Genomic DNA, 14,495 nt, shown 5'->3' with positions numbered 1-14,495 from the left:
CATCTATGGGCCTCTTGACAGGTTTTTTTTTTTTTTTTTGTGGGGTCAACGAGAGATGAAAACAGTTTGTAGCAAAGACGTTCTGAAGCTCTCAAAGTTGCAGATGTGGCTCAGTATGGGTCTTGTTACTAATAAAGCTGAGAAAGTAAAAGTGGTGCTGACTGATCATTAAATGAACTGCAAACACATGCGCAACACACGCTGTAAAACGTCTGATGTTTTGGACACAGAGCTTTCCCGCAGTCTCACTGCGAAACGTGGCATTTCCTAAAGGTTTGTGTGGGTTTTGCTTTCAGCTGGGTGTCGGTGCTGCAGAACAGTAAGGAGCAGGCCCTGAACACGGCGTTGGGAGGAGATCAGCTCCACGTGCAGGACAGCGGCCTGCAGGAACTTTCCCAGTCCATCATCGCAGATCTGCGACACATGCCAGGAAACGAGGCGTGTGCAGACTGCGGGGCGCCAGGTCAGCTGGTCCCTCATCCAAAAATATTTTAAAAGTTCATTATTTGCTTTATTTGTTTTGTGCAAGCTTCTTTAATCCCAATATTTTTTGTTTTTATTTATAGGAGAAATATTTGTGTGGTTTTTTTTTGTAAAGAAAATATCTAAAAAAAAAAAATTTATTAGATAAAAATAATTTATTTAAATTCAAAATATGAAATTAATTTTTCAATTCAAAAATGGTACAAACATGTTTCCCTGTAGCACTGGCTCTTTATACAGATGATATGAGATTATATGTAATGCCTGTAGTTTTAATTGAAGTGCTTTTCTGTTCTGCATCAGACCCAACATGGCTGTCCACCAACCTGGGCATCCTGACATGCATCGAATGCTCTGGCATCCACAGAGATTTGGGAGTCCATTACTCCAGGATTCAGTCGCTCACTCTCGATTTGCTCAGCACCTCAGAGTTACTGGTACTAGAAAAACTCACCACAGCATAATATAATCTACACTTGTTGATTATCCAGATGAAAACATTAAATACCAGCGTTTCCCAGACGTGCCTTTATTTTGCTTTTTTGTGTTTTTTCCCGTGTGTTTCCTCAGTTGGCCGTCAGCATCGGCAACACCAGGTTTAATGACATCATGGAAGCAGGGCTTCCCAATGACTCTGTCAAACCGTTACCACAGAGTGACATGTGAGTTCCTGATGTATCTTCAGTCAAACATCTGATTGGTATAAAGTCAGATCTTTAAGGAGTCTCCCTCACCGTACAGGAATGCCAGGAAGGAGTACATAGTGGCAAAGTATGCCGAACGTCGGTACTGTCCTCCGCAGGGAAGACTCGGATCCGGGTCGCCTGTTACGACGCGGTGAGGAGCCGGGACATTGTTTCGCTTCTGCAGCTCTACGCCGAGGGAACAGACCTGGCCAAGCCGCTGGTGCTCCCTGAAGGACAGGTGAAGGTCATTTATTGTTCCTGAGAGAGCAGGGGAGTCCAACTCATTTTCATTTTGGGCCACATCAAGTTCATGATTGTTCACAAGGGCCAGTTGTGTCAGAATGTATTGATAAAACCCATCGACAAAATGTTAAAATATTAATAAATAGCAAAAAGTTCTTCTTAAAATTAAATAATCCTGAACATCTTTTCACACTGATCAGCGTCTCCAGGATTTTGTGAATGTTTACAACGTTTTGCCTGGATTTTGTGATGCTAATTTAGAAACATTTGTAAGGAATTTTGGAAAAGTTGCATTTATGTATGACGGTAAAAGTGACATTTTGTTACTTGCTGTATCAAGTCACCAACTATAACTTGACATCAAGTAAAACTGAGACACCAGGATAGTAAAAATTAGAAATACTGCCGTCCACAAGTGGGACACAACAGTCACTTAAACCCAATATTTTAGATCATCTTTGCAGAAAACATTAGCACCAAAAAGTGTGGGGGATCTGTTGATTTAGCATGAATTTCCACAAATGCGAAATCCCGAAAAACCGGAACTTATTGATGTAATTTGGCAGTATACACATAAAAACTGGTTTGATTTGATTGATAAAATAATATTTGAACACACAAGTTATCTTGAAGATTCTATTTATGCCTCTGTCTGGAGTCTAGAGGGCCACACCAGAAGCTATGGCAGGCTGGATTTGGTTCCTGAGCCTTGAGTTTAACATGTATCTCAGATTCTTGTCATGAAGCCAAAATGTCTTGCATTTGATGTAAATGAACAAAAAGGTGGTAAACCAGGTAACCCGGTTTGTTTTAGAAAGTTTGTACTTCTCTTTTCTTTATAACTGGTGTTGAAAATGAAGTAAAATCTAATTCTTTCACGTATAACATTGTAAAAACGTGAGTTAAGTTTTGGGAAACTTTGGAGTGGTTTTTCAAACTCCTCCCATCTTTTTTAGCCTCTAATCCACAGTTTTTCCTTGCCTCATCTCTTCGTCTATTATTTCCTCTGCCATCCCCCCATCTGCCTTTTCTTCTTCTCTTTAATCACCCTCTAAACTTCTGTCAGGCGCTTCCTGGTCGGCTTTAGCAGCATGTGGAGTGTGATTTACTTTGTGGTTGTGAGAGGTTGTTTGTTTGTGTTGGTTGGCTTTCTTTTATTATTTCAGCTTGTAGGTCAAAGCTCGTGTCTCTGGAGAGAAAATGAGACGAGCTTATTGAATTAGGGATGCAGTGCCGCCACTCCTTTTGCTCTCCATGTAAACAGATGAAACTTGCAGGAGAGTTTTCACTTTTTAGCATGAAAATACAAGAGTTGCTGTGAAATTGAGCTCTAATTTAAGATTCATTGGGAGAATATCAAGATCAGTGGTGCAGTTAAACCAAACTGGGCAGATGATTTATATTCAGTCTTTTAAAAAAAGCCTGTAAATATACAGTCATGGTGAAAAGTTTACTGGCCGCTTCAGTTTTTATGGGGATAGTTTGCATTGAGTCTGAATTTTTCACAATCAATTCAAGCACAAAAGCCTCATTTGCACTTCATTTAAGTCTTAAACCAAAATATGTTTTCGGGACATTTTAGTGATCTGAAATCTGAAAAGTGTTACAAAAAATGCTGCAGGTGCAGTAATATCACCTTTTCCTAAAACACGATTACCTCTAAAACCATGCTTTTCTGATTGCTTTTTATGAAATATACTTTGCAAGCACAACACAGTTACATTTAAAAAATCCAGAACATCATGGAGAGAAGATTAGCTGTTGTAAATAAAGCAGGGACATCTGTGAAGAACGATTACTGAACCAGAGCTGTTTTTTTCCTCCTGTAGGGAATCAGAGAAACGGCTCTTCACCTCTCCGTTCGTCTGGAGGAGAGAAGCTCTCTTGCGCTGGTGGACTTCCTCTGTCAGAACAGGTTAGACCCAGACACAGATCCATTCTCTGTTGCTCACAGATGCTGTAAAAGCAGTGAGGTGAAGCTTAGGATCATCTCTGTGTTTGGTTTGTTTCTTATGCAGCAACTGTCTGGAGAAGAAAACAACAGAAGGGAACACGGCTCTTCACTACAGCGTCCTGCACCACAATCCTGAATCACTCAAGCTGCTTCTCAAAGCAAAGGCTTCTATTCAAGCAGGTACATTTCACTGGACCACAGAACCTCCCAAACGTTTTCATAGCTCCAGAACTTTCTCACATTTTGTGACGTTACAACTATGAACTGTAAATAGGTTTTCTTACCGCTATGAAATTGGATAAAAGAAGACATGGTTTACAATTTTTGTTTTCCTTTCACATTTAGTCTGACATCTGCTCACCCATTCTTTACAAAAGATCAAGCTCAGTTAGATGGGATGTGAAAATCAGTTTTCAAGACTTGCCACAGAGACTCAGTTGGATTTAGATCTGGACTTTGACTTGATCATCCTAATCTAAAGCATTCCGACTTGGTTTTTGTTTAGGCTCTTTGTCCAGATTGAAGGTGACCCTCCTTCCCAGTCACACATCTTTTGTAACAGGTTTTCATCCAGGATTACTTTGTGTTTTGCTTCAATCATTTTCCCATCAATCCAATTATAGATAAATCAGTTGAATCAAAGCTCTGTGAATTGTTCAAAGCTTGTGTTATTGTTTTATAACTTAACCCTGTTTTAAACTTTACAACTTTCTCCTAACCTTTCCTCTGGTGAGTTTTACCTCTGACAAGAAATCTGAGGTATTGATGCTTTTACAAGGCACTTCACTAATAGCCTTCTGTTACCATGAGGAAGGAGTAAAACTCGTGTATTTATTGTTGTTTTCCCTGTAGTGAACTCAAACGGAGAAACGGCTCTGGACATCGCTAAGAAGCTGCAGCACACTCACTGCATCGAGCTGGTGAGCGCACACTTTCTCTCCGTCTTTAAAGATTTAAATAAAATGCTAATGGAACGTCAATCCTCCAAAGTGAGCTCAAATTACAGCATTAAAATACCTACCAGAAAGCGAAGAGCAGAAACCAAAAAGCACAACGTCCACAGCTGGAACCCTGCCTTAAGAAAACTCCCCAGCCTTCCTCCCCAGCAGGCCCCAGTGTACATCATTTATAAACCTCTTTTATTTTCTTACCGGCCATCAGCCCCCACTGAATCAGGCTTAACTTCTGTCACATCCTGTCTGGTGTGAATAACTTTGGATTACAGGATGTAGAAAAAACTGAATGTTAAAAAATGGGTTTTTTTCCCCATACATGCAAAAGATTGTTTCCTTTAGTTTGTGTTAGCTTAATAGTTGACCGTGATGTGAACAGCAAGCCTCCCTTTGGAGGTTTTCTAGTCAAATCCTAACGGATGAAGACCCCAGGTCAGAACCAGAACATGCAGGAGGGACTTCACAGCTGACCTGAGAACAGCTTTGAGTCATCCAGAATAAACTAAAGAGTGTGACCCGAGAGCAGGATGCCTCTAGGTCTCCTTTAAAAAACTGAATCAGAGCGATGAGTTCAGTTTTTAAAAGGAGTTTGTGCTACAGAGCCCCCTAGAGGCCAGCGGGGAAATATTTTCTTTTATGTTACTTCGCAGTAGTATTGCAAATGTCTATTTAATATCTATATAAAAAATCATCAGTGAAATTTTTTGGCACAGAAAACTGGTTGATATCTCACAAATGAGAAACATACATGAAAAACCTTACATTGTAGCAGAAAGACTTTCAGTATTCAAGATGCTGCATGAAAAAACTACTACATACATTATTGTGAGGTAACGCAAAGGGGGGAAAAAATCCCCTATTTCCCCTAGGGGCCTCCGTAGAATTGAACGTGTCCTTGCAGAAGGTCTTTTCTGTTCTACTAATGCATGTATGTGTTTCTTCAGTTGGAGCTGGCCCAAAGTGGGAAGTTCAACTCTCAGATCCATGTGGAGTACATGTGGGAGAGTCAGTCTCAGGAGTTCTATGACAGTGAGGATGACCTGGATGAGAGAGTAAATACACACACACACACACACACACACACACTCAAATACTGAGTTACTGAGCTTGACTTTTAGCCAAAGAAGATTCTAGAAAGGTGGAGATTTTTATAGTGTTCTCTTTCCATCTACCTTCAGGTGAGTCCGTTACCCAAAAACCGCTCTCCTCCATCAAATGGAGGTGGTGGATCTGCCTTTGCCCAGTGGACAGCAAGCAATGACCCAAGTCCAGGTCTCAGGCCCTGTCAGACCTATGAGAATCTGGACTTCCTGTACAAGAATGCTCCTGCCAACAGCGCCACCACTGGAGCATCTCTGCCGCCACCGCTGCCTGCCAAATCAGTCCTAAGAGGTAGGTCACTGTAGCTGCGTTTCCATTGACCATAAACTTGCTCAAATTGGAATTAAAAAAATACATTTGTTTAATAAAAACACAACAATTTAAATAAAACACACACACATTTTTTTGATAAAGACTTTTGTGCTTGGATGAGGCGGTTTTTCGGCTATATCAAAATGGATGTATTTCGCAAAACTGCAACCAGCGGAAAATACGAAGAACACAACAGGAAGTAGCTGGAGGATCATGTTGCAGGATGTTTTTTAATGACTTTATCGAATTAATAAACGCATTCACATGTTAATTGCTCTACTTATTTAATAGGAAACATCACAATTGCAAAATTGCTTCTTTTTTTTTACATTGGCAGGAATATCAACAAAGTTTTGCACACATTTGTAATGGAAACTTAGCTGTTGCCGACTATTTTACTGCAATGGCTCAATGTAAGATAATTTTTTTATTTTTCTTTTCAGGCATAAATGACACAAGATCAGATTTTGATTTATATCAATTTGGGAATAATCTTTACTTAAATAAATGTAGTTACATTAATAAAATCATGATTGCCATAAAGACATTGAGAATCGGATCTGTGTTTTCCTCCATAGGCCGCTCAGACCCGCAGATTTCAGTCACGACAGTGCAGGATGGAGCCCACATCCTGCGCCGCTGCTCCAACCCGTCGTCCCACTCTTCCAGTTCTCAGACTCACACGAAACACGGCTCCTCTTTGTCAAATACAGAAACCCAGAGTCACAGTGGGAGAGTCCAACGGTCCCCACACGGACAAGGAGGTCTGCAAAGATCGCACAGGCAGACCTGGGACTGGCCAAACCCCTCAAAGTGTCTCACAGGCGTCCAATCAGAATCATGGAGGACCAGTCAGGTGAGAAAAGAGCTCCAGATTATCCTCAGAGTAAAAATATTTATTCAGTGCCATGCAGATTTATTTGGATTTTGTATTCAGGTCAGCTCACAGGAAGGATGTCTGAAATAAAAGCAAGTTCTGGAAATTGATTAATTGAAGTTGAATTTTATATGAAAAAATGTTTGATTTTACTTTCAAGCCATATCGCCCCGCCCCAAATTGTACTAGTTGTCAAGCATGGAGGTGGTAGCATTATGTTAAGGGTCTTCTTAACTACGAGTAGTTCTGGAGAATCACACAGAACAAAAAAAAGAACAGTTCAAATGCAAAATTTAAAATTCACGAGTCTCCTCTTTTAATACCAAAACCCTCTGACTGTCCTCCTGTGTTGTTATCAGTTCAGAGAAGACCACCTCCTATCGGCGCACCAGCACCGGAGGCAGCAGCTTCGGAAAGGGCAACGTGGGCTCTCTGGCGCCGCCCTGCGTGGGCAGCCAGGAGGAGCTGTACTGCAGCCTGGTGGGGAACGGAAACGGCTCGGCTCCATCTCCAGCGCCTTCGTCCTCCCCCACTGTGACTTGTGGCTCTCGCTCCCGCAGGAATGCAATGGTACGACCGCACAGACACCTTATTGTGTTTCACTCAGCCGGCCGGTCCAGAGAGGTTTTTCTCATGGTGTTTCCTGCAGGTTTCGGTCAGCAGGCCACAGAAACGCGTAAAGGCTTTGGTGGACTGCCGAGCGGTCAGCGCCGAGCAGCTCTCCTTCTTCAAAGATGAAGTCATTGTGGTCACAGCCACGAATGACCTCCACTGGTGGGTAAGTACAACCACAATTTTCTTTTTAAGCTACATTTTTTTCTCTGCAAAGGTTGAATTTTTTTTTATTTTTTTTATTAAAATAAAATTATACATTAAAAAACTTAAATTTTTAAGAATAACAAGTTGTATTCAGTGTTGCTCCCTAATGAATCACTTGCAGTGCACCTTGAACTTCTTCACGTTTTGTAGCTACAACCACCAGCTTCGATGTATTGTACTGTATTTTATGTGACAGTTTAACATAAAGCAGCACACAGCTAAAGAGAAGAAAATCAACCACCATGTTTGGCATTTTTTACGAATAAAAATCTGAAACCTTTGGCACACATCTGTATACAAATCCTCTGTTAACACTTTATTTGACGGGTTGTGAATAAGACTGTCATGACACCGTCATAAACATGACATAACGCCTGTCATGAACATGAGGAAGTCTTCATGAATATTTATGACTGTTGTCATAAAGTGTCATTCGGTAAATCATGACACTTTTAATACAAAGTTTACACTATTCAAAATGTCTTCGTTATGACAACTCGACATTAACCAAAAAAATCATGATCTGACATAAATTTGTTACTAAAGTATTACTGATTAACCTTTTAAAAAATATGTAGTTTTATGTTATTAAAGCTAAAGTTTAGGTGAAGTTCAGGGATGTGAATACTTTTGCAAAGCACTGCAGCCATTTCTCAGCTATGTGCTACAAAACTATATTTACTGACAGTTTTCACTGACAGCTGATGATTAATGTGCTTATCACAGACATTACATTCATTATTTTACAAATGTTTTGAAATGACATTCAGTAAATGTAGAATTCTTTATAATAAATTGAGTTATTTTATGCAGTGTGAGAGACTTAAACATTGCATTTCTCATTTCCTGACAGGTCGGCCATATTGATGGTGACCCTTCGAGGAGTGGAACCTTTCCTGTCAACTATGTGCACAAAGTGACAGAATGATGCTAGTTTGGACTTCATCACTACATGTGGGAATGGAAATACTGTTCTATTCATGGATCCAAGTAATCTGGGAATATTTTCACAACAGGATCTACTGACCAAAGGATATCTGCACGAATAAATTGTCTTTTTTAGGGGATTATTACTCGTCTCAGAAAGCATCAAAGAAACTGGAAACTTATATTTGTTGTCTTAAACTTGCAGGTGCAAAGATAAAGCAATGACTGTGAATTGCTTTAATGTTCTTTTAAATATTAATCAAACATTTGGGCTGCAGATATATAAGCTGCCTGTATTGATACACGACTTGTGCATACAGGCAAAATTTCCCTGCAGGACAAAAAAACCTCTTGAAGGCACTTTAAGTTTCAGAGGAATCCTCCGAAGAGTTGGGAGAGCTGTAAATGTTTAATTAGCTAGCCGCTGAATTTGGAGTTAACTGCTTTATTTCCCTCTGAACGGAAAATGACAAGGATTTTAAATCACAGGTTAATGAGTCACATGAGGTTCAGACCCGCCCAGTATCTGCCACAGACTGGCCCGCATCGTGCCTGCCAGTCTGTCTCCAGTAAAACGTCGATATGTCTGCATAGTCCAAAGAGAGATCCGAAACTTTGGTTGAGCCGCGGCGACTCCAGGCTCAGGCTGGCTGCAGACGGAGGCCAGGATCCTGTTTCCCACTGCCTCCAGGCATCAGTCCCCGGAGAACCTGGAATAACAGCAGCGTGTTGGAGGGAAAAATATATATAAGAAGTCCCTCTGTCCGTCCAGGAAATGGCACTTAAAGTGGACTTGCTAATAACTGCACTGCAGCACAGTAATTTGTTCAAGGTTTTTTCACTGTAAGGCCATATTTTTCATGCCACACATGCACGCTTACACACGGATCAGCTTCCAGGATTCAGGAAGCTTTTTGGGAGAAAGGATATTTGTGAGCAAATGATACACATTTCTTTTACACCATTTTTTGTACATATTTGGTCAAACATAACACTTAACAAACTTAACGTGTCCTCCTCTTATATATGAGGAGGACATGTTCGTAATAAAATGCCAAGTTCTGGTTATATAAAATATGCAAATAAGAGGAATCATGAAGTTTTTCCACCTTTAATGTGAGCAATATGCTGTACAGTTCAGCTGGAAAATACATTTATTAGTAGGAGATTATATTACAAACTGCAGTAATGTAATTGCATAAGTGTATACATCCTTAACTCCTTCAGACCCATCGTCCACTGGAATGGACATTATATTTTTCTGGAATTAAACCAATAAAAAAAGAAATTTGTTATTTGCATGATGGATCTTACAGATTGGTTTCTTATTAAACAAAAACAATGAAGTTTAGACTCTTAACTTGATACTAGTGAGTTTCAGGCATCAGACAAGACGAGCATGTGTATGAAGCGAGAGACGGGGACAGTAAGCATCTGTTTTCCATCAAAAATACTAATTTATGTTCATAGCAGCTTTAAAAATTACTCTCAGTATAATTTTAAGTATTTCCAGTCGTAGTATTTGAAGATATTTAGATGTTTTATCATGAAATCGCATGATTTTTTTAAAAGTTGAGTATCCATCCCAGGGGTACATCAGGAGTTTGTGTATGTTGTACAACGCCTAATTATTCAGTGTTACCATGCAAAGGAAGACGCATGGATGAGCATTTCATAGCCAGTTTGGGATTTCTAAATGATTTTATGTTGTTTTATTTTTTTCAGTAATGGAGTACAAACTCTCAGACTTTCTTGAATTAACTGTACATCGAAAGATATCTGATCTTGAGTGCTTGGATATAGGAAATAAGCCATGTGAGAACAGGAATTAGATGGTAAATTGAGAAGTAAAACAGTCCCAGTTTCTCAAAGTGTCTCATGCAGAGGTGTTTAAACTATACAGTGAATCGGTGGGTGGTGTTGTCCTGCTAGATGAAATTGTCAGTCTGTACCACACAAAAATCTGGGGAAAAAGTCAGCGCCCACCAGATGCAAGAGGCCATAATACAAAGGAAAAATGCACTTCTACAGTTACACATGTAAAATCCAGCTGTGCCTTGTGCCACACTGAAACTGCTTCAAGGGTGTTGATCAAAAATGAGAGATTACATTAAAATACCCAGCAAGCTGATGCTTTGTCAACTGTTTGGTAACTGTGTTATCCGTTTACATTACTACAAATAATAACATGCCAATGCATTTTAAAGTTCAATGACACATTACTAAAGTCAAAACTACATTTTGTATTATATATTCTCTATTCAGACATGCACACTGATAAACAAAAAAAGCACACATCCAGTTTAAAAGGTTGAGATTGTGCCTTATTAGATATTACATGAAACTCTATGGGGAAAAGTATAGAAGTTTTCAAGATATTCTACGCTCATTTAGTCGAGATGTCCATTACAATGGACATAAAAAAACATTCCAACATGAGATCTCTTTATTTCTAAGCTTAAGTGGAGTAAAAAAAATTTGGTCCACTAGAAAATATTCAGGTCTGAAGGGGTTAAACTAATACTATTTTGTTTAAATAACTCTTACCAAAGTTCTCAGTGTTTGGCAAGAGTGTCAACATCTGGATTTGGTCATATTTGCTTAGTCTGCTTTTCTGAAAATGTGTCACAGTCATCACAAATCTAGTTCAACAGGTTATTTCAGAAATGTAAATATTCTTCTGCCATTCTTGCCTTCTAATTTAGATGTTTGGACTGAATGTGATGTTATAAAATAAACCTGCATTACATCCTCGGTTTTAGACAGTTGAAGGTTTTTAGTGAACGGCAGTTTCATCCCTCTTGACAAAAACATTAAGTTTCATCTGAAGTAAAACTAACCCCAGAGGATGATGCTGCCACCACTGTGTTTTGGTGTGGGCATGGTGTTCTTTTGGTGAGGCTTTGAGTGGTGACCCAGAAGTTGAGCTTTGTTTTCATAACATCTTCTGCACCAAAGCTTTTGAAAGACCTCTAGAAGAAAATTATTCTGTAAAAACTCTACACTTTGTAAATTTAGTGTTTTTGTCTTAAAAACTTTGTACTACAACCAAAAAAATTATAAAATGTTAACTGTTTTTAATCCACTGTTTAATAAAAAAAAAGCTTCTTTTTTTTTATAGAAAAACTGTTTCTAAACTTCAACAAGTTTTCTATTTTCGCATGTGATGTAGTAAATTGTTTTGTACCCTTCTCCTGAATGATACCTTTTTATTTCTTAAAAGTGAGATCCTTTCAAAACTTTCTAACCACTCTCAATAATGGTTTTCACTAAATATTGAGGAAAATCCCTTTGGAACAGTTAAATTGTATTTCCGCCTAATTAGATTAATTATAACTGGTTATATTCACTGATTAAAATTCACTTTTAGCTGAATGAAAAGGTGATTCAGTAACGGGTGTGTATACTTATGCAACCAGGTTTGTTTGTAGGGTGATTTCTATAGTAAAATATGTCAGATTAAAGGTGGAAAACGTTTGAAAGTTATTTATATTGGTCTTGGGTTTTTCCGTAGCACAAACATATCATTGTGCCATGGCTGAGCACACTTTTAACATGTATATATCCTGAATAACTGTCATATGTTGCTTGTTTTCCCAAGTGATATGAATTTTAAGGGACAGTGTTACTTTTTGTTTTTTTAACTTAATATCACGTTATTGTGCAAAATTTGCTTTGGTTATCCACCTGACTGGTGTAAAAAGGACATTTTCTAACTTAGACAGACATGCAGTAAGGGGGTAGAAGCATTTAGAAAACTGGTGTGGAGTCTGCTATTTCTGTTCACATTGTCTGGTTACTGTGTTGGTTAATAGGCAGAAAAACGTGGAAGTGTGAGGGAGCAGATGACTGCAGCAGATTGTCACTCTCAGTGGGGACTGTGTGACATGTAAACAAGAAATGAGCTCGCTTTAGTTTGTAACATATGCATTAAACATGTTTAATGAAGCGCTTTGCTGTAAATGACTTGACATCTTTGTTTCTATTTACACAACAGATGCTAAAACTAAAAGCGTTGGTTACATTATTCATTAAGTGTGGGCATATTTATTTATTCAGTATGTTTTCCTTCTACATTCTTAAATTCATGCAAAGTTCACATTTCCCCAGTGTTAATTATTATTAGTTTTAATCTTCTGTATTTTTTTTACACCCTGAATATTAATTCTACTCACAATCCTAAGTGTTGGTGACAATTTTTTGTCTTTTAGTGCTTTAGGAGTTGAGTCCAGGTTGTTGTCTTCTGTTTCTGAACTCAGGCTCTCATGGGGTTGAGATCTGAAGATTTTCTGACAACAGGTTCCAGATTTCACATACTAAGAAAAAATAAAACAAGAAAGTAAAATTATGAGAAGAAGTCATAATATTACAATAATGTAGTCTTCCTATGAGAAAGTCATAAAATTATGGGAATAAAGCACAAGAATAAAGTCAAAATAAAGAAAATAAAGTCGTAATCACATGAAAATAGTCATATCTTGACAGTCAGTATTACAAGAATGAAGTCATAAAATTACAAGAATAAAATCTAAATATTAGAATAAAGACTTAATAATATGAGAAGTCATTTTGAGAATAGTCATGTTACGAGAATAAAATCATATGAGAATAAAGTTGTAATATAAATTTAGAATTGTAAATAATTTGCCATGAATTGTGAAATGTTTAAAATACATGTCTATGTTTGAAATCTAGGGAAATTTTTTAGCTGAATTTATGCATTTGTTTTGTCTCTAATCTGACAGATGCATCTCTGATGAAAATCTCCTCAGACCTCTCTCTCGTTCCTGTAGCCTCGTTTTAAACCCATCTGGATGTTACTTTGCTCTGACCCGCTATCCAAAAGTCAGAATGATGAAATTCCAACCTGTCACTTACGTAAGCAGCGGGCACAGGAAACCATCAGGTTGCAGCCTGCTCTGTTCTGTCAGCATAGATAAGCTTCTCTCCCCATCAGGCCTGCGTGTGGCATGCACTGGTGTATGCCATATATACAAACAGCACTCACCTTAAAAGGTTCACTATTTTACTATACTTATTTATTATACTCACACAAGCTTCTTTGTGACTAATTTGGTGGAATCCTTGGTGGATTATCGTCCATTAGGAAATCCCATTTGTCACCTGCTAGATATTTTGAGATTTTTCACAACTTTTAGACATTACCAATTTTTCCTCACCTTTGGGTAAGGAAAAATTGCCCAAAGATGAGGAATTAAGAGTAAACACTTAGATTTTCTTAATTTTCATTTCATATTTCATCAGACCACAAATGATGTATCCAAGACTAAGGGCTTTGTCCCTATTTTTTCTTGCCTTCAGCGTAATGACCTCTTCCTTCCTGAGTGGCCATTCAGCCTAACTTGGAACATGACTTGGAAAATTGCACCACTTTTCCAGAAGCGGCTTTTTCTCAAGGTTTTTGCTCTTGTTCTCAGGTTGGTTCATTCGTTCATCTCATCTGGTTCCCGGACAGTGTGATGGCCTGGACATTTCCATGATATTTAGATATGCATGCAATTGTTTGAACATATGAATGCATAAAACAGTATTTAGGTAATTCTAACTGATCTAAAGCATTAAAAGTTTATTTTGATGTGTAAACATTTTGGCTTCAACTGTAAATTCCATGTAAATGCTAATACTTCTTATGAAAAATGACATAATCATCTTAATGTAACTTCATAAACCCTCGCTTCCAACGAAGAGCTTTCAGAAGTGGGTAATATTTCCATTAATTCTTCCATTTGCATCCCATTGCTGTTTTATCGAACCCCCTTTTACCAAACAATCAGCTGAGAAAGGGATTTAATGGGCCAGCATTACAATTTAAGGCCTGCTAAATCTTTGTGGCTGATGCAGCTTTTACAGCTTGCTCCTTCTGGCGTGCAGCATCTTGTTACGTCAAAGAGCTTTTTTCTGCTGACCATGCCCTGCAAGCTGCTGTGAAACGCTGCAAGGTGACCCAAATAGTCCTGAGACTTTTTCTCTCTCAAGCAATGCATGTGAAATTTAACACTTTGTGTTTGCCTACTCCAAACATATAGATCTGAAACAAGGTTTTGGTTTCCCCCCCACAACATTCAAGTCATTTAGTTAATTTATTAATAAATTGCATCAACTTGCCAACAAATAATCTT

General features: G+C 38.4%; 1 protein-coding gene across 1 annotated transcript in view; it reads left to right on the top strand.

Annotated features, from left to right (window-relative positions):
• The window catches only part of asap3 (ArfGAP with SH3 domain, ankyrin repeat and PH domain 3), a 35,735-nt gene extending 23,353 nt beyond the window's left edge, over positions 1 to 12,382 (top strand). Inside the window, 16 exon segments of the mRNA XM_032547461.1 lie at positions 297 to 463; positions 787 to 920; positions 1,054 to 1,145; positions 1,225 to 1,273; positions 1,275 to 1,310; positions 1,312 to 1,407; positions 3,242 to 3,327; positions 3,431 to 3,546; positions 4,219 to 4,286; positions 5,264 to 5,371; positions 5,498 to 5,711; positions 6,311 to 6,528; positions 6,530 to 6,588; positions 6,969 to 7,179; positions 7,259 to 7,387; positions 8,282 to 12,382. Coding sequence (XP_032403352.1) covers positions 297 to 463; positions 787 to 920; positions 1,054 to 1,145; positions 1,225 to 1,273; positions 1,275 to 1,310; positions 1,312 to 1,407; positions 3,242 to 3,327; positions 3,431 to 3,546; positions 4,219 to 4,286; positions 5,264 to 5,371; positions 5,498 to 5,711; positions 6,311 to 6,528; positions 6,530 to 6,588; positions 6,969 to 7,179; positions 7,259 to 7,387; positions 8,282 to 8,356 — 1,858 coding nt within the window. The 3' untranslated portion in view covers positions 8,357 to 12,382.
• Positions 12,383 to 14,495: the final 2,113 nt, after the last annotated feature.

This window comes from Xiphophorus hellerii, chromosome 19 (genome assembly GCF_003331165.1).
Source record: "Xiphophorus hellerii strain 12219 chromosome 19, Xiphophorus_hellerii-4.1, whole genome shotgun sequence".
Taxonomy (NCBI): domain Eukaryota; kingdom Metazoa; phylum Chordata; class Actinopteri; order Cyprinodontiformes; family Poeciliidae; genus Xiphophorus; species Xiphophorus hellerii.
The sequence above is the reverse complement of the archived record's forward strand: the minus strand, read 5'-3'. Positions and strand labels throughout refer to the sequence as shown.